Source organism: Ananas comosus, linkage group 7, assembly GCF_001540865.1.
Source record: "Ananas comosus cultivar F153 linkage group 7, ASM154086v1, whole genome shotgun sequence".
Classification (NCBI taxonomy): Eukaryota; Viridiplantae; Streptophyta; class Magnoliopsida; order Poales; family Bromeliaceae; genus Ananas; species Ananas comosus.
The window spans coordinates 1,398,455-1,425,544 of NC_033627.1; the positions used below are offsets into that span (position 1 = coordinate 1,398,455).

A 27,090-nucleotide genomic window follows, 5' to 3' on the forward strand; every position below is an offset into this window, starting at 1 on the left:
AAAATTGACTAAAGCAAGTTACAATCCTGAACAACACAATGATAGTGGTAAGATCACTGAATCACACTCTCTGCTCTTCCTAAGATGATGTTTATGGAGAACATTTTCTAAACAATCACAAAAAATATCCAAACAACCACACATATGCTTTTGTATAAATTATTTCAAAAAACTGTATGAGAAGTTGAAGCCATCAGAGAATTTTGTTACCGAGAAGGAATAAACTAGCAAAACCAAGTTGTAATGGTATTGTTTATATATATAATAATAATAATTGTGCGTAGTGAGACCGGAATGGGCCTCAGGCAGGCTCCGGCCCATTAACTGTTGTTCTAAAAAGTTTGGATCGAATGTGCGTTGAATTCCTCAAATACCGGCCCATGAAATTTGTATTTTTAACCCTTTCTTAATTTTTTATGTATTTTAATTTGAATTATTTTAGTTAGCTGAATTGGAGGTTTTAAAGTAAACAATAGAATGATCAGTGTCTAACGAAGTTGTTTATATTCAATAAATTTTTCAATTTGATTATTTGAAACAAACTTTAACCAAAATTAACAAACATCACGAAAGCGTCAGTAAGAAAAAGAATTGATGCGAGCTCCGGCCTTATCATGTTCTCGACTTTGCCTCGGTTTAGTTGCGAACAAAATACAGAACTTCTGCCACTTACACCTACTAAATTTGGTAACACGTAGATCGACAAGGTGAGCGAGTTCCCTGCACGAAATTTGGCGAAACGAACATGCCCTGATTAATTAGTTTCGATTATATGATATGATTAGTGACTAATAAATGTAAGATAACTTCCATAAAAGAAAATCAGCTAATTAATTAGTTAAAATGTCAACGCCCCACTGGCCCGACACACGCCCTCCCGTCGCTCTCATCGAGTACGGGTCCGTACGGCACGAGTACGGCCAATCGGGCTCGTGGGCATCGCGTTGCTGACACGTGTTAACCTGATTTTCCATTTATGCCCTCAACGTCCCCGCACACTCGAAGCGAAAAGTTTTAGGTCCACGTGCCCATTTTTGGCAATTCGATCACCTCCTATTCCAGTTTTAACTTCTAATATCTGTTTGACCTAGCTAAGCAGCATGAATCATGCATGGATTGTAACACAAATCACTTGAGATTGATCCAAATTTAGACCTTATAAATACCTGTAACCATTCATTCACATGCAGCAATCAACAAAAAGTGAAAGGATATAGTAGCTATATAGCTTGATCCTAAGCTATGGCCTTCAACACTTTCTACGCCCAAGCTTTGTCACTTCTTTTTGCTCTCTTCTTTCTCTTCTCTTCCTTCGCGATCGCACAATCCGATTCTACGCCCCCCTCGGAGTGCGAAGCCTCTGCCGCTCATGGAGAGTGCCACAATAAGCCCCAGGCGCTTCGCCTCAAGATCATCGCCATCGTCACCATCCTCACCGCCAGTATGGTCGGCGTCTGCCTCCCCCTCTTCTCGCGGTCGGTCCCCGCACTCCGCCCCGACCGTAACCTCTTCGTCCTCGTCAAGGCCTTCGCTTCTGGCGTCATCTTGGCCACCGGATACATGCACGTTCTCCCTGATTCCTTCGACGACTTGGGTTCGCTGTGCCTGCCGGAGAACCCCTGGGGCAAGTTCCCATTCACGGCATTCGTGGCCATGCTGTCGGCGGTTTTCACGTTGATGGTGGACTCTTTGATGCTGAGTTTCTATAATAGGAAGGGGAGGAGCGAGGGGGCGGTGGCGGTTGTGGACAATGAGAGTCCGATGCATGAGGTGGCGAGTGCCGTGCATGGCCACGGTCACGGTCATATGCACGGCCATGGCGGGCTGCCACAGCTGGTCAAGGATGATGGTGAAGCGGAGAAGATAACATTGCGTCGAAACCGCGTCATTGCGCAGGTTAGCCTACTTCACGATATCCTATACATATTGATACTTGAATAGTTAAATATATATAAAAAAATTGATATCCAAGTTTTGAATGCATAGATAAGTAAGAAGATGAACAGGGTGACACGTACTGAAGTTGATTATGGTGTATACACATATATATTAGCTCATAATATATTTTAGCATGATCAACTTATTGATAAATTATTGCTTGCACCATAGACATGTACACCCCTATATATATGTGTGTGTGTGTGTGTGTGTGTGTGTGTGTAGAGGAAGGTATATACGTTACACGTACGGTATCTACCAGTTTTGCAGAGCCATGCAAAATTGCAAATAACTATGCATGGGTGCGAATCTCAGCGTACACGAACAAGGAAGTTCCACAAAGTACGATGCTAAATAAAATTTAATATATCCTAAGCTAAGCTCTCTGCATCTCGGGATAAAAATAGACAAAAAGAGGACAAACTTATGAACTCAGTGCAAAAGGAATAAATATAATCTATAATATGTAGGCCTTTTTCTAACAATTGAATTGGGCTCAATCCGAACTCGATCGTCCGATCGACCCAATGGGCCCGGTCCATCGATCTCACTCAATTCTGTTCCCTTTTTCCTTTCTAATTAATTGTCCCCAACGAACGATTATTAATTTCCATCAAGCGTTAATAAAACTTCTTAATATTAAAAAATTTATTTATTTATTGGCAGGTTTTGGAGATGGGAATAGTGGTACACTCGGTGGTGATAGGCTTGTCCATGGGAGCTGCGCAGAACATCTGCACCATCAGGCCTCTTGTAGCTGCACTGTGTTTCCACCAACTATTTGAGGGAATGGGCCTTGGTGGCTGCATCCTCCAGGTCAAAAAAAAAAAAAAAACAGAAAAAAAAAGGATAAAACTAAACCCAAACCCATGTTAGTCAACAAACAGTTCGTGTTCAGCTCGAAATTTGGCTCAACAACGACGTGCTCGATTGGCTCATTTGATAAATGAGCCCACCTTTACCTTCTGGTGGCTCGCTCATGTTCAATTTGATCGAGCCTAAAACTTTTGTATGTATGGATCATTAATTCGTAAGTAGTTTGAGTTTAACTTGAATCCAATGAGTTCGTACTACGGGACTGTAGAGAAACCGCACCTAAATGCGTACGTTAGTGGGTTACACTAAGACAATTTTTCGATCACGCCTTATTTCGTGCTCCGCACTTTGAATTTGCAGGCCGAATACGGGATGAAGATGAAATCCATCCTCGTCTTCTTCTTCTCCACCACGACGCCGTTTGGGATTGCGCTTGGAATCGCGCTGTCGAACGTGTACAGCGACAACAGCCCCACCGCGCTCATCGTGGTGGGGCTACTGAATGCGTCGTCCGCGGGGCTTCTCAACTACACGGCGCTCGTGGATCTCCTCGCCGCCGACTTCATGGGGGCCAAGTTGCAGGGAAGCATCAAGCTTCAGATGCTCGCGTTCGCCGCCGTGCTTCTTGGCGCCGGGGGCATGTCCGTCATGGCAAAATGGGCTTAAGAACAGTGCACGTAACCATATAGATGGCCCTTCTACGTACTATTCTGATATTGCGACTTGATTCTTCACTTTCATTGCTCGAACACCTCGGACCATCAAAAGTTTTTACATATATTTCTTTTGTGAATACATATAATATATAGCTTGTTTGTTTTACCTTACTATCGAATATGATCAAATAAAAGAGTATTTTCTAATGAAAATTAAGCTCATTTAATGAGTTAGAAGTTTAATAATTTATGAAAAATTTAAGAAGCCCAGTCGCAATATCCAAACAATACAAGGCGCATCCGTACATTTTTTGTGCTTAATGATTGTGTCTGTATGTGTAGTGAAACCACATGCAAATAGGAGTAGCATTTAAATGTGTGCATTTTTTTACCAATTGTTTTTGTTAAAAAAAAAAAAAAAATGGTGCTTTGAGCCATAAAGTGAATAGGCGAGTACAAGATTGTGCTATTCGTGGAAAGTAAAAACAAAAGATTGTGTTTTATTGCAATTGTAAGATTTGAATGAGAAGTGCATGGCCTCTGATCTTTATCCATTTCTTAATTACTTTTTTTTAAAAAAAATCTCTTGCTATTAATTACAAAATTATCTGTTTATATGTACGTTCTTGGTAAATTTGAATGCTTCGTACATGCTCCATTATTACACTCGGTTTCAATACATATACCTCGAAAGAATCTCTAATCAGAATCTCTATTTCTATTTGAATGTTCTTCAAAAGCCGTTTAAATAAATTTGAAGTAACGGTTAATGCTAATACAGAGGGTTAAGTGTCAAATGTCTGTAATTTGATAGTCCAAATTAATAATATATAAGACAATTGACTAATAAAATTTATTAATAAAAAAAATCTTTAACTACAAGATTTTAATGTGTAGGATTGGAATAGTATATAGCCCAAACTTCAAGAATTGAAGATATAATTAATAAACTTATGAACCTAATAAAATTATGTTATATCTATATATTTTTGCACTGATCAAAATTTAATGAGGGTGTTCATAAAAAGTTCAAAGATGGACCATTATTATGACTAGTTTATATGTTAAGAGGAGAATATGAACTGCATCATGCGTAAAATTGGTATTCAGAATTTTTTGAGGTTAATCTTGAAAGGCATTTGTGTTTATTTTTTTTGACTTTTAGAGAGATATTAATAATATTTTTAATTTTAAAGGAATGTTTATTAAATTACGGACTTTCATAGGTGTAACGGTAAAATCATCTCTATTAATTTTACCAACTTTATTAGCCGTTGGTTGCATTAGGTAGCATGTGTGCATCGCAAGGTACCAAATAATCCATTTTAGATGAGTTGGACTTGAAACATCACGTCAACACGCCTTATGTTTTGTCACTTTAACAAGGTGTATTAATTATATAATTAATTAGCCTTTCGTAAAGCCATCATAAATAAGAACATGTTGCGTGCAAGAGACTCTATATGAATTTAAAAATGGATAACTTTTCATTATTAGGACCCAGTAGACCCTTGAAATAGGGACTTCATTGGATCCACTAACATCTAGAATTAATATGTATTGATCTCAACTACATTTTAATGCCAATGAAGATAGATCAAAACCTGGAAAATTCTCACATGTCTAATCAATGGATACTGCTGATTAAACTACCTGTAACATAAGCAATCACTATTTTTAGGCTGGTAGCTTGTGACATTTTACAATTATAATTTCAAAATACTGATACAAATATCTTAATTAATACGAGTAGGGCTACTGTACTATTAGGGGCATCTATTAATTTTGATGAATGATTTGGATGAGAGAGAAAAAAAATTAAGAAAAAATTATGTGTCTTAATTTTTTTTTTTTAATTTTTTCTTCTCTCTCATCCTAACCCTCCATCAAAATTGATAGATGATTAGAAAGTTAGGAACATAAGAATTTGATGTATTCCTAATAGCATAATAGTTCTATTCTAATCAGTACATATAATATGTAAATATAAAATACTAAATAACAAGGAGTGAACAAAAAAAGCTTACGTCCTCACCCCTAACCAACCCAAACCTAACCCGCACCCGCCCCACTAAGAAACGCCCGAGCGTGAGCTCACCACCTCCCGTCACCTGCCCGGTGAGAGTACCGCGCCCGGTCCCACGTCATCAATAATGAGCAAATCATTTTTTTTTCAAATAAAAAAACAATAAAAATATTTTTTTATAATAATAATATGACGTATATTTTGAAAATAAATTTTTTAATTAATTTATTACGTCACGTCGTCAGTGTACCCGTTGCATTCTAGAATTTTTTCCGGAACACCGACACACACCGTGGGAGTTCGCGCGCCCACATGGCCGCGGTGATTAGTACACGTCGCACACCCCCACTGCAAATTCTCTTGCCTGCGCCCGGTCCGCACACGTCATTCGTGGACCGCTCAAGAATCGAGCAAAAATTTAATGGGCACCACCCCCTTCATCACGCACGCCTCGTGCACGAATCTCAAAGCAACGTAAATTAGCTGATTCAAAAATTTTATGCTAAAAAAATAATTTTTTATTAAGTTTTATTTTCTACTTGTTATTTACCGTCTGTTAGATAATGCATATAACAAAATGAACGATAAATTTGATATAAAAATAATTTTTATTTTTATCATTTTTGTCTAAAAAGAGTAATTAATACGCATACTAAAAATATTCGCGATATAAAATATATATTATTATATAATATTATGCACAAATTACTATCGAATACTTAGTTAGCTTATGTTTTATTTGTTCTATAAACTATGGATTCTATTAAATTTTTCTCCTTAATTTTTTTAATTATGTGCATACTTAATATTTTTTAATTATGTGAATACTTAATATTTTTGTTGCTTGCTCTAGAACAAAAAAAAAAAAAATAGTGATAAATGACTACGTGGTGAAGGAACTGGGAGGGTGATGGAGAGCCACGTGGTGAACCCGGTGCAGGCCACAATGGTTTCTTACTATTTCAACGCCCACACAATAAAACCCCCAAGCCCGATGCCACGTGGAACTATTGGTGGTGCTCTCCACTCGAGGCGGTAACCTCACCGCTATATCACCTAACCAGGGATCCCATCACCCGATGGCTCACTAATTAAACCTCCATTTATTTTATATGTATACGGGGTGGGTGCGCTGACGCTGTACAAGCACATGAAATCCTACGGCCGGATCCTCCTCGCGCGTACACCAAATGGACGGTGGATGCGATGTGGCCACCCCATGGACCCCACACCCATTAACTGCCCCTTGGGAAACTATTGCCTACACCAGGTGTTTGACTATATTCATACACCAGTATCTGTAGTAGACGCTCTAAAATTATAGTCAAGACATTTATTTAACATATTAGAAAAAACTCAATATGTCTCTCCTTTTTATTTTTCTATTTTTCAATTAGATGGGTAATATTTAGCAGAATTTTTAAAAATTATGATAAAATTATGCTGAACGTTTTTCTGCACCGTATAGTTATTAATATGTGCTGTTAGCTGGTTATTACATATAATAGTCAACACGTCTTAATATGAAATATCTAGATAAAAATATATAAAATTTACCAGAACTATGTCGACCCATTTGGATTTGGCCATTCGATCTTTTCAAAATTTTGATTTTACTATCCAACCTTTTAATTTGATTGATTTGAATCATTCAACACTATTTTGACTATAAACTTTAAGCTAATTATCTATTTTAATAAATTTATAGTTATAATAATTATATAAAATATACTAGCTAAATCTACGAAAATAAACGACGGATTCAAACTTTTAAGTTAAAGTATCGTTAACTAACTCGAATCAAATAAATAAAAAAAATTATATAGTAAAATCAAAATTTTGAAAAAGTTGAGTGATCAAATCCAAATAGTGCATAGTTTTAAATAAATGTTATTTAGTACTAATAAATCCTAATTACTCTCAATATATTCTTTATTAATTACTATACATTTATTTACTTAATTTTCTTTAAAAAATAAAATTTCGAGCCACATTATAATTTATTAATAAAGTACAATATAGTAGGCATGTGTGTACGTATGAATACTAAATTTTTTAACTTAAATAATGGATTGTCAAAGATTGTTAAATTATATTTATATAGGCACTTATATATATATATATATATATATATATATATATATATATAAAATTAAAGAGTATATATTTTTTATTAGAACTTTAATTTTATGACATCCACCTTCAAAGAATTTGGTGTGGTGCATAACGTGATCGGATACATCCGGTGCAGGGAATAGTTTTTCGTGCCCCTCGGCTTTAAACCGCGGTTTTCCACGCCTGCGAATGGAATAATTAGGCTGTGGCTTTAACGCCTCTCCCTCTCTCTCTCTCTCTCTCTCCTCTCTTTTTTTTCTTTTTTTTAATCTCTCTCTCTCTCTCTCTCTCTCTCTCCCTCTCTCTCTCTCTTTTCTTTTTTCTTTTCCTTCTCTATGCGTCGAATAAATTCTTAGGAGGCTTCCTCTTTCAAAGGAGTGTGGTGGAAGAGAGAGAGAGAGAGACAAGGCTTTTTGGCTCGTCTCTTTGTTAGAGCTTCTCCATTTCTCTGAGGCTTTTTATTAATCTCGACCTCGGGAGAATTTGGGGGAGGAGAATGGTGATTCGGGATTCGGAGAGGAATCTCTGAGGCCCTTTTATGGCTTTTTTTGATCGGATTTCGAGGCTAAAAGAATCTCTTCTTTTCCTGTTTCCTGATGCGTGCGTTTGAGAGCGGGAGGGGTTTTCGATCGATGGGTCGCCTTTGTTGGGTAATTTGTGGGTGTCGATTTGGTGGGGAGGAGACGAAGATGCCGATTTGAGTTTGTTAGGGCAAATTGGGCATGCACTTTAATGGAGGACTCGTTCTTTTTGGGCAGTTGGAGTTGATGCTGTTTTAGTTGGGGGAGGTGGAACACTCCATTGTTTCCATACTTGGAAGGTGTTAAAGGGCTCTTCAAAAAGGGTTCTTTATGGGTTTGTGGTGACGTGCACGACTTGAGAATTGGGAGATTTTAATCATTTCGATGTTAGGTTTGTCCAATACATCAACTGGGAAATTGATGACAAATCGCAGATCACCCTTTGTTTTGCCCAAATTATCTTGTTTACTTGTGAAATTCGTTGGAATTTTCGTCTGTGCAGAGGGAAATGATAATTATTAAGCTTTTGATTACCAGGATCCCTCTTTAGGTGTTAAAAGAGGCTGTGAGATTACAGTATTGATTCGTAATGGAGAGTTTAGGTGATTTTGAAGACTCCCTCTTCTACAATTCAGATGTAGAAGAGGAATTCCGAAGCTGCTGCGCCGAAGACGAGGAGTGGCAGGACACAGAGGAATCGTTAGCCGAAGGCGCGAAAGAGGATCTCGATGAGTTCTCACTGCGATTGTTCTTTAAAGGCGTTTCGCTCTCGGAAGAAAATGGGGTTAGGGTTTCAGGAATTGGAGTGGTTATGGAGAGAACTTTAGGGATTCCTATACTTAAAGTGCAAAAGAAGTTGGATTTTTTTGTGGAGGTGTTGGTGGCCGAGCACTTGGCTTTAATGGATGGCCTGCTTGTAGCTTTGCAGCATGGAATTCAGAAAGTCTACGCGTTTACCGATTCAAAGAAGCTATATTCTCAGGCAAGAAATTGGCTTTTTAAAGAATGTTAATAGAGCTAATACATATTGATATTATAGGTTGCAGAGTTACCATTTCATGTTGTTATTGAATATTTTTGCTTGAATCATCATCTTACATTTATAAGTATTTTGTTATGATTCACAGCTGATTATGTTTTAATTAGATTCTTCTATGTCTCACTTGGCTACCCTTGTTTTTTTCCACCTTTGTTTTCGTAGCTCAAAATCTATGCAATTAAATGCATACAGATGAACTTCTCTATTCTCTTTATTGTTGGTGCTGAAAACTCATCCTGTTATATTAAGAAAGAAGCAAAAATAGTTCCTGCTAAGTATTTACTCTTTTGTTGCCAAAATGCCCTAGAGATGTATAAATTACAAACAACTCGTTGTCTGCGGGAGCATTCGCTTGCGTAGAGTTTGTGGAAAATAAACATGTGTAACTAAATGAGGCCTTAATTTCATGTACTCTGCAGCTCTTAGTTCTGATATCCTTATTGATTTTTTTTTCATTTCAGATTGCAGAAACACAAATTCTTGAAGACCAACTTTTGGTAGCTCTAGGGCACAGGATTTTAGAACTTGCCGATAAATTAGAGGACTTTGATCTAACACTGGTTCCTAGCTATGAGCTCGAGAGACCTTTGCTTTTGGCGCAAGAAGCAATTGGCATAAAGAACCTGCCTTCTGACAGAAGTGGCTTGGGCGGAACCTGCCCTATTTGTTGCGAGGAGCAGCATAGCTCACAAATGATAACACTAAACTGTTCCCACAAGTTTTGCTCTGATTGCATGGTTATGTATGTAGAAGGAAAATTACGCTCCTCGCAGCTTCCTATAAGATGCCCCCAAGTAAGATGCAAGTACCACATTTCAGCCAGCGAGTGCAAGTCTGTTCTTCCGCTTACTAGCTGTGAGTCTTTAGAGAGAGCTATAATGGAAGTTGGGGCTCTAAACATGGAAAGTTTATATTGTCCATATTCAAATTGCTCAGCTTTGGTAAACCCAAGTCAGCAATTGTCATCTAGAGCGAGCTCATCGAGTCAGTCTGATAATAATCGTGTTGAATGCCCAGAGTGTCACAGAGATATTTGCCTCAGCTGTGGCGTACCATGGCATTACTTGATCACTTGTGATGAGTATCAAAACCTACCAATAGTAGAGAGAGATGAAGGGGATATATCTTTGCATCGGTTGGCACAAAATAATAGGTGGAGGCGATGTCAGCAGTGCAGGCGAATGATTGAGCTCACACAAGGCTGCCACCACATGACTTGCTGGTATTCTAATTTGAGCTCCATGCTAAATATTAGAATGATTCAGTTTGAAACTTATGATCTCTATTTTGGATCTTCATTTAATGTTTGCTATTCTTTTTTTTCTCTTAGTAACTCATAACTGCATATATTCAAAAGGAACCGTTTTAAATTGTTCTATTGCTGCGGGATGTAGCCCTTAGCCACATAATTTCAGACGATTCATTTTTATCTGAGAGGGAATGAACTATAGGATCAGTTTTGTGTTAATCGACATTTTAGGTGTCATTAAACATGACCCTGATGCAGGCTGCTTGTATTCACTTCATCCCACAACTGACCTGCTTGTCCCCTGGATTGGGTTTAATATTGTGGACTGCATTGGTTTAGGTACTGTTAGTTCTGAAGTTAGTCAAAATTTGTAGTTGCATGGAGGTGGGCAGGGTTGGTCACATATAGCCATGCACGTTTCCAACACTTTCTGCTGTGGTACTATTTGATTGTGCAAATTCCTCGTACAGTCCCAAATGGCTTAGTTAAGTAGTTCAAATATTCCCCAGTTTCCTCCAGGCATACATCCACCTGGAAATTCGAGGGCAGTCCCACCAAATTATGGCTACTGATCTTCATATCCTCCTGCTGTTGTACTGAGAAAACATTTGAAATGCATAATCAAGTAGCCCAAATGGTAGTACCCCTAAAGTGGCTTTCATACTATCTGTGGGCAACCATTTATCCTTGTACATGGCATAGTTGGAATAGAAATAGTTCCACGGCATTGCACAAAATGCTTTTTTTTTTCTTTTTCTTTTTCTTTTTTTTTTTCTAGTGTTATGATGCTAGTTGTTTTTTGTGTCTTTAGTTTCTTTTTGATAGTTGGTTATTGCATACCTAATTACGCAACTTGCTAACAATGTGTTGGAGTCAAACACTTCCAACTATTGCTGTATACATGTCCACTTTGTGACACTGAAAGAAAGTTGTGCAAGGGTGATTTCTGAAGCACCAAAATGGTGGTTCTTTTAAGAGGCATGCTCATATGATGTGCATCGGGATTCCCGCTCATCAAGGGCGTGATCATAGTGGATATGAGGAATGAAAAGTTGTACCACCCATCTCCTGGTGCGTCCAAAGTACTCTTAGTGATATACATATATATGTATGTATGTATGTATGTATTTCACATACATGCATAAACAAGCATGTCCCTATATATATGTGTAATTTCATAGGCATACATATATTTGTGTATGAAGTATGTGTTCATATCCATCGAACAGTGGAATGGAATTTATTTTTATGACTTACATAGATACATATATGTGCATGTACAAATGCATGCATGTGTGCATACTGTGCGTGAAGGTTCCCAACACTGACAGCACCCATGTTTAAATGAAAGTGATCAGGTAAAATAGCAGGCAAAATGTCAAAAACAAAAAAAGTTAGAGGAAGATGTCATCACAATGTCAATTCCTCTGTCGGAACAATGCTTCAATGAACTAACAATTTAAAAATGTCTCTTCTTATATTTAATTTATAGGAAATGTATGAAACTTGTGCTTTAAATTGCCGGTTTATTGTACCCGTGAGTAAGAACATGCAGTTACAAATCATCTGGACGTTGATCAGTAATCCCCTCACTGTCAATATAATTAGCAGTTTCTTGTAGGATCACTGCTTCATTTGGGAGAATGCCTTCTGATCTGGGTAATCAGCCTACCCTTAGAAACACCATTGTTGCAGACATCGAAGCAGTCTGCTGTCTGTCGGCACACTCCACGCAGAGAATGTGTGCTAAAGAAGCAAAAAACGACAAAAATATCAAACAAGGCCTAGATGTGTTGTTGCCATTCTTTTTTGAAACAACATCTCATTTTCCTGATGCATATGACATGTATACGCATGCTATCTTTTCCTGTTTATTTTCCCCATCTTATCTTTTTCCTTGTTGCTAATTCCAAATGTTTTACTATTTTGCTTTTCTCGCCCTTGTACGATCTGCTGCCGTTGATGCATGTTTGCGTTTAACATTTCTCTAGATGGTCCCCCCATCCCCCAAAAAAAAAAAAAAAAAAAAAAAAAAAAACAAAAAAACAAAAAAAAAAAAAAAAAAAAACCTTAAAAAAAAAAAAAAAAAAAAAATCTATTTGCTACTACCTTATTCATAATTTGTGGTAAGGAAATAGTGGGCCTTTTTAGAGCTTCTACAGACAAAATTTCATGTTATTTGTGTTTTTGTTATTCAAGTACATCTCATTATCAGGATTAAGCTGCTATCTGTCGGAATCATCTTTTTGTTTCTTAATGCCAGTTGGCATGACAATTTTTCCTTAAATGTAATTTATTTATTTATTTATTTGTAAGAATGTACTTGAACATTAAAAGCTACATATTTTTTCGACAGGTGCGGGCATGAGTTCTGCTACTCCTGCGGGGCTGAATATCGGGATGGAGTCCAGACTTGCCAATGCGCATTCTGGGGTGAAAACAACCTCAACCTCGAACCCTCGGCGCCACCCTCAAATCAAGAAACAGAAATGTGGACATGGGGCTGTTTCGATCCCATGCCAACTGCTTTCGAGGGCTATACTGAGCAGGAAAGGGCACAGCTGGCTCTTATACAGAGATTCCTCGAAGGAGGGTTCAGCCTTAGTGATCATCCTTACCAATCACCTCCTCGATGCTCAGACTCGTATATTGATACGATGAAGGACCTGCACCAGTTACCTTGGCTCGAGAGGTTTGTGTCGGTGATCAGTGATAGTTATAATGAAGATTTCATCCAGTGACAAGAAAAGAATGATGGGAATTGAGAATATATCCATATTTGTTTAATAAGTTGCTGGCTTTTTTTTCTCAGCATAGTTTTACAAATGATGCGGTAACTATTGCGACTTCATCCATATAGCTTGCTTCAAATGAATCCTTATTTAGTTTTTGTGTATTTTTCTTTGTTATGGATGAGTTTCTTTCTGAGGTGATACCAATATTCTTGGAGATGAAAAATGTTGTGATACTGTTATGAGATGGTTTTCTACCTCCCTGTGCTTGGTGGCGCAACATGGCCTTAACCATTTTATTAGAGCCGACAGGGATGACAAGTGCTTGATTTTTTTTTTTTTTTTTTTTTTTTCAAAGTCATTCACTGGAGTTTGAGCTTTCCTTTTGGCTGCAGACGCTGAATAGGTTTAATGTCCTTTTGGTTGATCATTTCATAACATTTCTTTAGTATTTCATTCTGCAGAAAGACATCTACTTTTTCGCTCCTTGTGCTTTTGATGAAGCTCTATTGGTTTACCTGCCTTGCTATATTTATATCATGGCCAAAATTCTGTAGAATCTTACTTTGCCTGTTCCAAATGTAATCATTTTTTGCTCCTGTTAAGGACTTGTCATTGCTTATTCCTCCCATGAAGTGATCACTTTGTGTTAATGGCCAATTCGGCACCCTGGTTTTGAGTTGTTGTCACTTGTGAACTTTGGATGTGAAACACAAGAATCGGGCTCAGATGGACAGCGCTCTAACAAAATAAATTTGGAGGCTTACTTAGCCGTTTATCACTCCTTAAATGGAAAGAATAGTAAGTCATCACACAAACGGTGGAAAGCTAATGCAAATAGGATAAGTGAATAGCAGCTTAAATTGACCCTTCAATCTTTGATTTGTTAGTGTGCCGTTCACCCACGCAATATTGAAAATGCAAACCAATATTGGAACCTTTTCTGGTAAGTATTTTAGCATTTGTAATTTTGTATTAGCAGTTGTTTGTTACTGACCCATCCAGGATTGTTTATTCTTTCACCTACCTGAATCTAGGTGTCCTGATACATTGAATGCCCCTCTGCATTAGACACATGTTTAGTGGCTGCTGATGGTAACTGAATGACAGGGACTTGGAAAAGATGTATATCGCATATTTTGTAATGCCGCCAAATCATCTGTAATGCCACCAAATCATTTGTTTTTTTTGGAATACGATGGATCATCTTGTAGGTATGATGTATTATCTCGAAAAATTGCGAGCACTATGGTTATGCAGTGGAGTATAAAAAACTCCTAGGTAGATAATCCTGAAAGGAAACCCAGACCAGTATAGCTTACCGCCAGATAATTTGTTCGGACCATAATTTTTTGCGAACATGGCCTATCCATAGGTATTTCTTTACTCTTAGTTCAAACAGGGTTTGATTATTTTGAGTGACTTTTTTGTTAGACTAATTACAGTCCAGGAAAAGCAGTCTCATGGTAAGAAACACCAAACATTATCATGTTTCCTTGGCACATGAAATTGTGGATTTTCGGCTGTTGAAAGCAAGCATACTCAGAACTTTGAATAAGCTCTTCCCAAAGTGCTCAACAAATGTTTATGGAATCCTCCACTAACTCCACCTGATTTGTCATCTATCTAGTGCAGAGATTTTGAAATCTCACCTCCATTGGTTGCACTCCTCTTTCCTTGTGTGTCCATTATTTTCCTTGCAACATATGTTCTTGGGGCTCTATGCAAGTGCTCTGCCCACATTTTGTTTGTATTCTTGATCCTTGAGATTCTCCTACTTATTTTGAACCATTTAAACCCAATGAAAGCCAAAAAGTATGCTCCACCCAATCTGTTTTCTACCTATACAAAATTCTTTGAGCTGTTCATTTGATGCAACAGGACACCAAATGAATAACACCAAAGTTCCCACTATTAAAAAAGTAGTCAACTCAAAAGCAATGTGAACACCCTGCATCCTTTAAACTTCACCTGTAAGTGTTCTAGTAGTCTCAGGCATGTAAAGTGTCCAATAAGAAGAGCTTTTATTTGGGAGTGTTGGGGAATGATGCAATTAGTGATTGTTGATGAGGAGCACTAAGGCCAGGGAACTTGTTAAGAAACAAAGGGGATTGGAATATTCCTTTTCTTTTGCTTTCTCTCTCTCTGTCCCTTGTTTCTCATAAAGACATTTCTTTTTTCAATTTTTGTTTATTTAGAATTAGCCATAATGGGAAGAGTTGGTCTCTATCAGTTCAATCAGAAAAACCTGAAAAGTTGTGCCAAAGATAAAAGCTATGGTATTTTGATACTTAACATATTGTCACTTTTATTGTCACATGGAGGTGGTATGACTTATGAGGAAGTCCAAAATTGAAAAGTGCTTATAGAAAACAGCATTGTTTTCTAAGATCAGATGAAAAGAGGCAGTGAAAAATATATGTTACTGCCCAGCTTTTTGGGGAGTAAGAATGGAACGAGTGAAGAATGTGAGCAGTGTGAGTTAACTGCCCACCTTTTGAGGAGTAAGAAGTTTGGTGGAAGTGAGCAACATGAACAGTGCAAGTTATGGCTTATTTGGTTCTGTTTCTATTTATGTTTTTACCTGCAGCCACTTTTTACACATCATTGCAAATAGAAGAAGCCTGGAGTTTCTATTGCAACAAGAAGTTCAAAAAGGATTTTCAGTCCCAAAAGTGAAAATTTTCAATTTAGAGCTTCTGATTATACTATAGAGAGCTGATTGAAAAAAATTTTAATATAGTGATTCTTCTATCAACACAACTCAAATAGTATTTTATCGAACAACACTATACCTTAAAGACCAATTTTTTGGAGAGTAAGGAAGGGGAAAGCCACCAAAGGGGTTAATTAGACAACTTTATACAGAGTAAATATTTCCTTGGTCAACGTTTGCCACTTGTTCCACTCTCCCTAAAATTATAGTAGCCTTGTTAAGTGGGTGTTTGCATGGCATTCTAAGCTTATGGAAGCAGTGATTCAGTGACTCACCAGACACAAAAATGAAGCTTCGAAAGAACTAAAAACTATTACTCCAACCAAGCTTTATAAATGTGCTACCCCTTATCTCATGCTTGTTCTCCATTATGGTATCTTTAACATTATATATTGCTTACATCATACGACTTAATCCTAGAATCTAAAACAAAATATTTCATTGTTTTTCTATCAGGTATCCAGAACAGCAGGACTCATCAGAGAATATACTACATAAAAAAACAAAAGTTTGTCCCCACAATATTTGTCCCACAACCAAACACCATAACGTAACATAACATACAATTATATCAAAGGAAATATTACACTTCCTGAAAGCCCTGTGAAATTTTCGTAATTCTCTCATAATTACAATGTTCAATTATTTTTCGAATGTCGACATTGCACGACAATTACATTGATCCAGCTTAATAGTCCAAAAATCTTGTAGATGATCAACCCATCATTTTGGAAATGCAATCATTTGCGTAAGTCCTTGTCTGGGTACTTTGCTATCTACGCTAAGAAGCATATAGCTACAAGCCTAGAATAGGGGTTTAAAATACTTTGCTATCTACGCTAAGAAGCATATAGCTACAAGCCTAGAATAGGGGTTTAAAATGGTCCTGTGTATCATGTATATAAACCAACTTGTAGTATAATATGTAAAGAAAATGACAATGATCCTCCTATTTAGAACTCAGCCGTGCCCATTATACTATTAAGAAACTACTCAAAAGAAAAAACTATTAGTAGATTCAACAAATTGAGCCATTTTCTAAGACGAACTAATCAGAACGCACCTATGTGCATTAAATGTTGAGGGAGGTAAAAAAAAAAAAAGGATGCTCATAAAAAGGAAAGAACAAATATACAAACCAATCAAAATATAGCTAGTGTTTTTCTGAAAACAAAGAGAAGAAAAGCGGAAGCTAAATTTGAAATTTTTCGATTTACCTGTTACACGACGATCCCCTTCACAAGCACAACGGTTTTGATTGGCTTCACAGCGAAATAAACTCGGTCTGCTATTAACGTCTCAAAACAGAAAATATTAAGAGAAGTAAAATTATAGGTATTATTTTCTCTCCAAAGTTACATCAGACTGTACTTACAAAATCAGATTAGTCCTACGTCAAGTTACATAACTAAAAGCAACTATTGAAACACTAAAATCCAAAAATAAACCATCTTAAGAAAAGCGCCTGAGCATAGAAAAAAAAAAAAGCTACATCAGGATAGTTTTCAATGATATAAGATTCTTTCACCCACCTCAGATAAATCCAACCAATTCTTGTAAACTCTGTCGGAATCCTTCCCTTTCTTATTTCCGGATACACCCATGACGGGCTCATGCTTGAATACATTGTCAAAAACTCCTCTCTTTTTTGTCCATTGCAGAACTTATCGCACAGGAATAGATGACGGGAAAAAGTCCAGGTGCAATTAGAGGCTTATTCACCCTCCTATTCTCCCCCTTTCTCCACCAAAAAATAGAGATCCCTCCACCTATCAAGAGAGATATCTTATGCAGCAAGAAAGTGTTATTAATTACCTCTCTTGCCACTCCCCTATGGCTATAAGAGGAGTCTTTCCATATCATTCTCGGAGTGCTTCAAGTGCCATGGATTCTCAACGTAAGAAAAATAAAGGTAAGGAAAGAAGAAAAAGAAGGAAAGAACGCGAGAAGCCGAACAGCAGCAAAAGTAGCAGTTCCCCACAGCCATCCTCATCAACCTCCAGCAATATAAGTAGCACTTACCATAATCGAAAGCCTGATTCAAGAAGCTGCGATGAAGAAATCGAAACTTCATCAAACCAGCTGAGTGCACTAAATTGCAACATTCGAGAACTTTCGATTCAACCGAGCAGTCCAAAGTTAAGCCCGGAGCACGTAATCTCCAAGTCGTGTGAAAGAGCTTCCATTGGGAATTCAAGTTGCTCGAGTACTAGTAATGCTCATGAAAAATGCAATGCCAATTCAATCCAATCTCCATCGAATACCAGTAAGTGTGATATAGATTTGTGGTTGTCAGGAATTTACAATCAGATGAACAAAAAACGGTTCACCAGCTACCTAATTTTCTCTTTTCGTTTTTTTTTTTTGTTAATTAGGTGGACCACTGGTGCCTATGAGACGGCCCGATGAAGGTGGGTCATCATGCAGCACCTCCCTGAATCTTCTCGCCAATAATTTCCATGTCACTTATGATGATAGAGCAGTCATCCTTCACTATCTCATCAATATCAAACTAGAGGGTTCTAAAAAGTCTGACAAAAATGCCGAGATCTCAAAGTCCGAATTGCTCTCCATCAAGAACAAGCTCTTCAAGGCCAACCCAGACGAGTTTCCACCATCTTCAATTGCTTACGATGGAGAAAGTAATCTCTTCAGCTCTGTCCAACTCCCAGTCAGTAAATTCAGCGTGGAACTACATCGCCGCAAATATACAGTTTCCATAGAATTCAAGAAGAACCTAGAACTTACTCACCTTTGGGGTCATCCTATACCGGAAGAGCTTTTACATGGCTTGAATATAATAATAAAAGAAGACTCACTAAGGCAGAGGATCAAATATGGGCAGGGCTTATACTCCAGGAGCAAAGATTGCGCTTTCAACATCGGGAGAGGCATCACAGCTCTTCAGGGCACACGACAAGCATTTGCATCCACTCTAAACGGCTTAGTGCTCCGAGTCGACTCCTCGGCCATGCCCTTTCACAAACCCGGCCCGGTTCTCCAATTCCTTGAGGAGAATTTGAGGCTCTCTTTCAAGGAAAACACACAGCTAAGCAAGCAGCAGAGAATTGCAGTTGAGAATGCATTGAGGGATTTGCAAGTGACTGTAACACATAGAAAGACCAGTGAGAAGTTCACCATCATTGGATTGACTCGTTTGAATACAGTTGACATTACATTTAGCGACGATGGCTCAGGAAAGGAGGTGAACCTTGTGGAGTATTACAGGAATAGGTATAAGATCGAGTTCAAGTTTAAGAAGCTCCCTTGTTTGGATTTGAGCACGAAGAGTAGGATGAACTATGTTCCTATTGAGTTGTGTGAACTCGCGGAGGGGCAGAGGTATCCAAGAGATGGTTTGAGAAAGGAGGAAGAGAAGAGAATGAGGGACATGGCTTTAACTGCGCCAGCAAAGAGGCAGGAGATGATCCTCAAAATGGTCTCTGCATCTGATGGGCCCTGCAGGTACTAACCTTGCATTTGGTTTTAAGATGAATAAGCTTCATTATGTTCTTACTAATAAGGTTGCTTACAAATTCAGTCCTTGAAAGTTTTGATTCGGTTATTAATTTTGTTATTAAAATTTCAATTGCAACATTTTAATCCTTACATTCGACCTTTATTTCAGTTATCCTTAGAATTTCGATTTTGTCCCTCAAGGTTGACCTCGGTTTCAATTTCATCCCATTCTTTCCACTTATCCACTTTAATAAAGGAGAGTTTGATGAGGATGTTGACATAAACACGCCTTCATACAAGACCTGCTTGGCCTTGCTTCTGCTTCTGCTTTCAACTGTAGTTATCTACAATCAAAAGATTCTACAGCTATTTCAAGGTCTAAGACCAAAAGCTCTAATACGGAGTGTCTACTTCTGCTACAAAGAAAAGCTATTGGGAGGTTAAAACAGCGTTTTTCCCACAAATAACACTTCTCAAATAGCAATTCACTAAACAACACTGCACCGCACCGTACTGTACCGTACCGTCCATAAGGGCCAAGCTTCGGGGGCTAAATTATTACGACAAAAACTAGAAGAAACAAGATTGAACCAAATTCGCAAGACAAATTCAACCCGCCTCAAAAGATACGAACTTTAGGCTGTTTGAGACATTTCGTCGAACATGTTACCTGCAGGGGAGAGCTCGCTAGAAGGTTGGGGATCTCGCTCGTCCGAGAGATGACGGAGGTGAGGGCGCGCGTCCTGGAGCGGCCCAGCCTGAGGCTGAGGAACCTGAAGGGGCAGTGCTACAGATTTAAGAACTGGGGACGGGATGCGCAGTGGAATCCACTGACCAACAAGCTGCTGAGGGGCCAAAAACTGGAGAACTGGGCGATCTTGGACTTCAGCGCCGCGCCCGCGTGCCCCAAGCAGCAGCAGCGCCTCCAAATCCCCGCGTTCGTGCAGAGCCTCGTGCGCCGATGCCGCGACCTGGGGATTCAAATATGCGAGAGCCCCGCCTTCGTCAACGCCTCCGCCATGGCCGCGCTCTCCAACTACAGGTCTCTTTTTTTATATATATATATACACACGAAATTATGTAAATGTCCTTCCTTGCTAAATTTACTTATTTATACTTGTGTTTGTACGTTATTATACATGAAAGAGAATTAAATTTTGCATAAACATTTCTTTCTTAGGATGCTGAGCGCAAATATTGATAAGTAATGTGCACAAATAAGCACGATTTTTAGAGCTCGCACGTAAATAGACATTTTTATGCATAGTTATGTATGCATGAAATGTTTCGATCGATGTCTCTGTACCATCCAAACGTTGCTACGTGCGCCTTATACATACTTGTCACCAATTATTTTAATATCTAAACTTCAGAGAAATTGTATTTAAAATTCAGACCATTAATAATTGTACGATCTTTCGACAAAACTATTTTGTGTAAATTTGTGTAAAATTAAAACTATGTAGAGAAATTGATAAAAGAAGAAAGGATTTCATCCGAACATATATATATATATATATACTCTCAACTCAGGTGGCTGGCCGAGGAGCTGTCGAAAGCCAAGCAATCGCCGGACGGCCGGGCGGTCCAGCTCCTGATCTGCGCGATGTCGGACCGCCACCCAGGATACAAGAGCCTCAAGCTCATCTGCGAGACGGAGCTCGGCGTCGTCACGCAATGCTGTCTCAGCTTCCACGCCAACAACGCCAGAAAGCGCGACCGCGACCGCTATCTCGCCAACCTCGCGCTGAAGATCAACGCCAAGATCGGCGGCACCAACCCCCGCATCGGCGGCAGCCGTTTCATGCTCATCGGCGCCGACGTCAACCATCCCCCGTGCTGGAACACCGCCAGCCCCTCCATTGCCGCCGTCGTGGCCACCCTCGACCACCCCCAGCCCCACACCTACACTTCCAGGTGTTAAAAATTAGTGCCAAACTTATTACTGTTTTTCCACACTTACGCGGTGGAGAATATATACATATATACTTAGAATCCTAAGTATTCTTTATTATGGTTTGCAGGCGGATGTGTAAAAAAAATAATATTAATAAAGAGCATTTATTCCAAAGTCAAAAGAGCAATTGGGTTGCAAAAATAAAGGATTTTTTCTCCTGTTGTAATTATAACGAACATAAACCAATTGGATAGAAAAGGAAGGTAAAAAGATCTGTTGATTGGACTCCCTGTTTTGTTTCCGGGGTATATATTTTTTTCTTACTATAGTATATACATAATACAATACACAGCACTCTGTTCTGACCATATTGCAATATATACGTATCATTTGATGAACCAAGAAAAAGTAGAAATGTAAGTGAAATTCGCGTCATCGGGCTTTTTCGATTTGCCAGGGTGCGCTGCCAGCCGCACCGCGTCGAGCAGATCGTGCGCCTCGGCGAGATGTGCAGCGAGCTTGCGGCCGAGTACGCTCGGATCAATAAAGCCCGGCCGGAGAAGATCATCTACTTCCGCGACGGCGTCGGGGACAGCCAATTCGACATGGTGCTGAACAAAGAGGTCAGAGACCTCGAATCCGCGGTCGGAAGCGACGGGTACTCGCCGACGATCACCGTCGTGGTGGCGCAAAAGCGGCACCACACCCGGCTCTTCCCGAAGGACGGCGCGGGGTCGACGAGGAGCGGGAATGTGCCCCCGGGGACGGTGGTCGACACGGGGATCGTCGACCCGTTGGCGTTCGACTTCTACTTGTGCAGCCATTACGGGAGCCGGGGCACGAGCAAGCCGACGCACTACCACGTGCTGCGCGACGACCACGGCTTCACGTCCGACGAGCTGCAGAGGCTCGTCTACAACCTTTGCTTCACGTTTGCGCGCTGCACCAAGCCGGTCTCGCTCGTCCCGCCGGTCTACTACGCAGATCTCGTCGCGTACAGGGCGCGAATGTACTTCGAAGGCATGTCGGACCTGCAATCGCCGACAGCGTCAACCGCGTCGGCGTCGGCATCGGCGTCTTCGACGTCGGCATCTGCTTCTTTGGACCACTTTGTCCTCCCAAAGATACATGAGAAGGTAGACGGTAGTGTGATGTACTGAGAGCAAAATGTATGAAAAGAGTCCCACCTATGGTGCTTTTGAATGTATAAATAAATTACCGACCGTCCCTATAGCAAGTGGCAAAAAATTTGGTGGTTGGTACCCGAGATCCAAGTTCGAATCCTAGTTGATTCACATTTCTAGCTAAGTTTATTTTTAAATAAAATAAACGAAGCGGGTAGCGTGCTATCTATCTCTCAAAAAAAAGAAAAAGAAAATATAAATAATCATTCTTAATTTTTTGATTAAAATTATTCTTTTAAAAGGATCACTTAATTTTAAGAAAGACAACTTTCATCCCAATTTTACGATTCTTGATCCCAACATCAAATAAGTGAAAAAGCATAATAGATCTACACCTACAATAATACTGCAATATGAGAAGTTAGTTTTTATTGAACTTTTCAATTTAAACGCTTTGGTTGCTATACATATTTTTTCAAATGTTGTAGTTCGATCTCTTATTATTTAAACAAATTATTTTATAAGCTTTTTTCTTTCGTAAAATAATCTTTTCAACTCTGTGGTAAACCGTACGTAGATAGCAGATCTTTGCATTTTATCAAAATCCAATTGCATATATTATCAAATTGGTCAAATTGGTAGATACAATAAGTTATATAGATGAAATATCCATTAATTCCATAACAAATTAAAAATTTCCACCATCAAGTCCACCTTTTTCAAATTTCAAAAGTTTTTCTTTTCTTTTTCTTTTTTAATGGGGTAAAATCTAAGTGATAGATTAATATCTGGCAACAGTTATTTCTCCATTATAATGTCCTTTTTCTTTATTGGTAAGTGCTATAAAGTTTAGAGGTGTGTTTGGTTCGAAGTCATAATTGGTATCGAAATCTGAATAAACATAAGCTGGAACTGGAATCGGAATGAACCATTTTCATTATCGATGTTTGGTTTAGATAGATATTAGAAATATAATTAAATTAATATATCAATTTTATTTTTATAATATATTAGTTTAAATTCAAACTGAAAATTAAATATTAAAAATTTACGTCAAAATTTTAAGACGATGTCAAAATTTTAAATATATTTTTAAAAAAAATTAAAATTTGAAATTGAATGGATAATTCAAAATATAAAACTAAAATTTGATTTATTCAAATTCAAACTTAAAATTTTAATTTGATCCATAAATTAAATTTAAATTTTAAATAAAATTTAAATAAAACTTTGGATTTTAAATTAAATTTAAATTTAAATTTAAATTTATAAATTAGATTGGAAATACTTGATTGAATTTTAATTTTTAATTTAAATTCAAATTAAAATTAAAATTTATAAATATGATTTTTAACTTAACTTATACTTTAAGTAAAAATAAGCTTAAAAAGTTAAATTTAATTTGAACAAATTCATTCCGTCCGGATTCAATTTTCAATCCGGTCTTCTAAGTCAGATTAAAAAAAAGGTTAATTTGGGGATCCCCATTCACACGGAATCTGAATCTGAATGAAAATCCCGCATACCAAATACGGACAAACGAATTCGTTCATTCCAATTTCAATTTTATGTTGAAAAATGGGCAAACCAAACACATGTTTAGACAACTCTTATGAATAGTCAAAAAGCTGCCTAAAACTTCCCAATCAGTTGGAAAGCAATGTTTCAAAAAATAAAATGGACCAAATAAAATTATACCCAAATTCAACATTTTCAAAAAATAAATAATAGTCTCCTAATTAATTATGAGTCTATAATCTTTGCTTTTGTTACTTAAAGGACAATTTTTAAATTTTGTTACTTAAAATTTAGTAAGCAGTGAAAAAATTTATCAGAGCAATGCTATAAGCAGCGTATTTCACATGTCATACCATTGCCTTAAAATTTTTATTAATTTTATGCTGTTAAAAAAAATTGATAAATCTCTATGGCGTGTGTAGAATCTGTAGATAATATTTTTAATTTTTTATGCTCCTATCAAAAAAAGAAAAAAAAGCACATTAGATGTGAATCTTTCTATTATTATATGCTCCAAATATATACAAAGAGCCATGATCGCTGGGCCCGTAAGTGGATACGCATAATTATTTTGTTGAAATGGTGAAGCAAGAGTCAGGGTCACATAGTCAATAATAGCGGAATAATCAGATTAGCTAATTAATTAAAAGAAAACGACTAACCAATCAAATCCTTAATTTATTCCTTAATTAGCTTCAACTAGTTCTACAACTTTTTTAGGTAAAGTTAAGATGCACAGAGACCTCTCAACTATTGATTATTTTGAAATGGGTTAGTGGATTTCCATCTTTATTGTGTGTATTTTTAATTAAGACTATTTGAACTTCCATTTAATCCAAATTATTCCAAGATGTAACCTTTATAAATTATTAAAATATTAAATAAATGTATATGATATTTCTAAAATTTCGATATGAATCAATTAAGATAAAATACTTTGAATCATACGCATCTTCGTTACATCAATATTACATAAAATATTATTCTATAAGATATATATATGTCATTAATTATGAATGTAACCTCCAAATTAAATTACTTACGTACTACACCAAATGATATCCGTGTGACTGATTTGTTCTGCAACAGTAAATTGTACCACAACCTTAAATGTGCTACGCGCCATGCATGCACACCACCTCACAATTCCACCAACTCTCTAAAATAGAAAAAAATATAATAATATATCTTATTGGGTCAATCATATCATATGCGTACCCAAAAATCACGCACTCCACGAGTTCAAGGTACAGTTACCGCCCTCATGCTCTTACCTTTCAGTGGGAGAAAATCGTGCTATTAGGTAGTCGCTACATCATATTATCTATATTTAATTATTTATATTTATTTTAAAAAATATAATAGAAGTATTTTTAAACAATAATTATGAAATTGGTGAATTCCAAACAAAATAATTAATTGGAGATGCCTCATCTTCCTACACTATTTGCTATATTTAAACTTTTTCGTTTAATGACATAAAATTCTAAATATTTATTATTAAAAAAATAGGATATATAAATAGTTTGTTTATCGATATTCATGCATATTGAATAATCTATTTTCTATTTATTTTATACTGACTTAATAAATAAAAAAATATTTTTTGTACACCCAAAAAGGGTGTAGATTTTAAATTTACGATCTTAGAATGATAAAAATTAAATCAATTTTTAGTAAAATTTTTTATAAAATTGATATGACAAAAAGATCTTAAAATAAAGTAGGTGAAGGATGCACACCCCAATTTAGAATGTACATGTAGTATTGCTCTAATAGATAATAATACTGAAATGTGAATTAGATAAAAAGTCAGTGTGCATCCTTCACCTACTTTATTTTAAGATCTTTTTGTCATATCAATTTTATAAAAAATTTTACTAAAAATTGATTTAATTTTTATCATTCTANGTAGGTGAAGGATGCACACCCCAATTTAGAATGTACATGTAGTATTGCTCTAATAGATAATAATACTGAAATGTGAATTAGATAAAAAGTCAGTGTGCTGATAAATAAATAATAAATTTGCATAAGAAGTTAAGTAAATATTTTTTGAAAAAAAAAATCTAAGAACAACTAAAATTAAACTTGAAAGTCTAAGGATTAAAAAAGATTTGGCGAAGGTTTTGGGATTAGCGCGCAATTTGGTCCTAAGAGATGTGATCATAGTTAGTTAATTCGGATTCGGTAAATATTCGGTACGGATATTATACGCATAAAATACGTTTTCTAATTTTTAAATTCGTTGAAAAATTCGGCTTAAAAAACAGATTCGGTATAAATATAAAATATAAGATATAAATATAAGATAATTTATATTTAAAATAAAAAACATAATTTTTTTATTCATATTTTCAATAATTCGGCAATAATTCGCGAATAATTCGCCAATAATTTGGCTTGCCCAAAAATTTGCGAATAATTTTTTTTTTAAAAAAAAAATTCGTAAACGGACCGTTTAGTTCAGATTTTTAATAATTCGTGAATAATTTGCAAATTTACTGGCTAGGGATGTGATCCACTCGCAGGTTCTGGTATTCTCACAGGGGGTGAGCGTAACCAGATGGAAAAGTCGGTCAATGCCAGTCACGTACGGCCCAGATGAAAAGCGAATTGGAAGGGACCTTCCAATAGATTAGAGCCTGAACAGCTTTAGACGAATAATAATAATAAAAAAAAATCAAATAAAGAAAAGACTTTAGGTAGAAAAGTCATACCCACTCACCTCCCAAAATATACCAAAAATAAAAAAATTGACTTGACTAAAAATTTAATAATTTGTACAGTAAAACTTGTATGCTGCTAGAAGCTAGATGGCTTCAGTGCTATCAAATAATTGGAACTTTCGAATCACTAGGCAGCGTTTGGTTAGAGGATAGGGATAAAAATAGACCCTTATCCCCCTTTATATCTAAACGTTAATTTTTTATTCGAAAAATAGTAGTTCTTGGTTATCCCCATCGATACCACCATTTTCTATATAAAACTATCTAAAATTGTTTTTATCCCTGGGAACAACCCAATTTTCATCCAAACACTATTTTTCTTATCCCCATACTTGTACCTATCCCTGTAATAGCTAGTTCTTGCTTATACCCGAACCAAACGGTACCCTAGGGTATTGATAGTATCTAGCAAATAAATTTTAAAATTTTTTATTATTTATTTATATAGTGATCGAAAGTGTTTAAAATCAACCGCTGAAAATAAAAATCTTATAAAAAATAATAATATGATACCAAAATTTTAGATCAAAATATTAATTTTATTTTATATAATAT

The 27,090-nt window shown here is 36.9% G+C and overlaps 3 protein-coding genes across 3 annotated transcripts; all 3 read left to right on the forward strand.

The window, feature by feature from the left end:
• Positions 1,214–3,972, forward strand: LOC109712417 (fe(2+) transport protein 1-like). Its single transcript, XM_020235973.1, has 3 exons — positions 1,214–1,896; positions 2,605–2,754; positions 3,115–3,972. The coding sequence occupies exons 1-3, from the start codon at positions 1,243–1,245 to the stop codon at positions 3,418–3,420; spliced, it is 1,110 nt and encodes a 369-aa protein (XP_020091562.1). The 5' UTR covers positions 1,214–1,242; the 3' UTR covers positions 3,421–3,972.
• On the forward strand, positions 7,795–13,318 carry LOC109712416 (ATP-dependent RNA helicase DEAH12, chloroplastic). The gene is made up of 3 exons (XM_020235972.1): positions 7,795–9,054; positions 9,573–10,333; positions 12,717–13,318. The coding sequence occupies exons 1-3, from the start codon at positions 8,662–8,664 to the stop codon at positions 13,099–13,101; spliced, it is 1,539 nt and encodes a 512-aa protein (XP_020091561.1). The 5' UTR covers positions 7,795–8,661; the 3' UTR covers positions 13,102–13,318.
• Positions 18,303–22,426, forward strand: LOC109712727 (protein argonaute 2; the record flags this gene model as incomplete). Its single annotated transcript, XM_020236469.1, has 4 exons — positions 18,303–19,273; positions 19,944–20,309; positions 20,801–21,184; positions 21,622–22,426. Coding segments are annotated over 4 exons (2,424 nt in total), but the record flags the coding sequence as incomplete, so codon positions are not given.

Coding starts and splice junctions, on each gene's coding strand:
- LOC109712417 (XM_020235973.1), top strand. CDS start 1,243: ATGGCCTTCAACACTTTCTACGCCCAAGCTTTGTCACTTCTTTTTGCT. Junction 1,897..2,604: donor GAAACCGCGTCATTGCGCAG/GTTAGCCTACTT, acceptor ATTTATTGGCAG/GTTTTGGAGATGGGAATAGT. Junction 2,755..3,114: donor TTGGTGGCTGCATCCTCCAG/GTCAAAAAAAAA, acceptor TTGAATTTGCAG/GCCGAATACGGGATGAAGAT.
- LOC109712416 (XM_020235972.1), top strand. CDS start 8,662: ATGGAGAGTTTAGGTGATTTTGAAGACTCCCTCTTCTACAATTCAGAT. Junction 9,055..9,572: donor CAAAGAAGCTATATTCTCAG/GCAAGAAATTGG, acceptor TTTTCATTTCAG/ATTGCAGAAACACAAATTCT. Junction 10,334..12,716: donor TGCCACCACATGACTTGCTG/GTATTCTAATTT, acceptor TTTTTTCGACAG/GTGCGGGCATGAGTTCTGCT.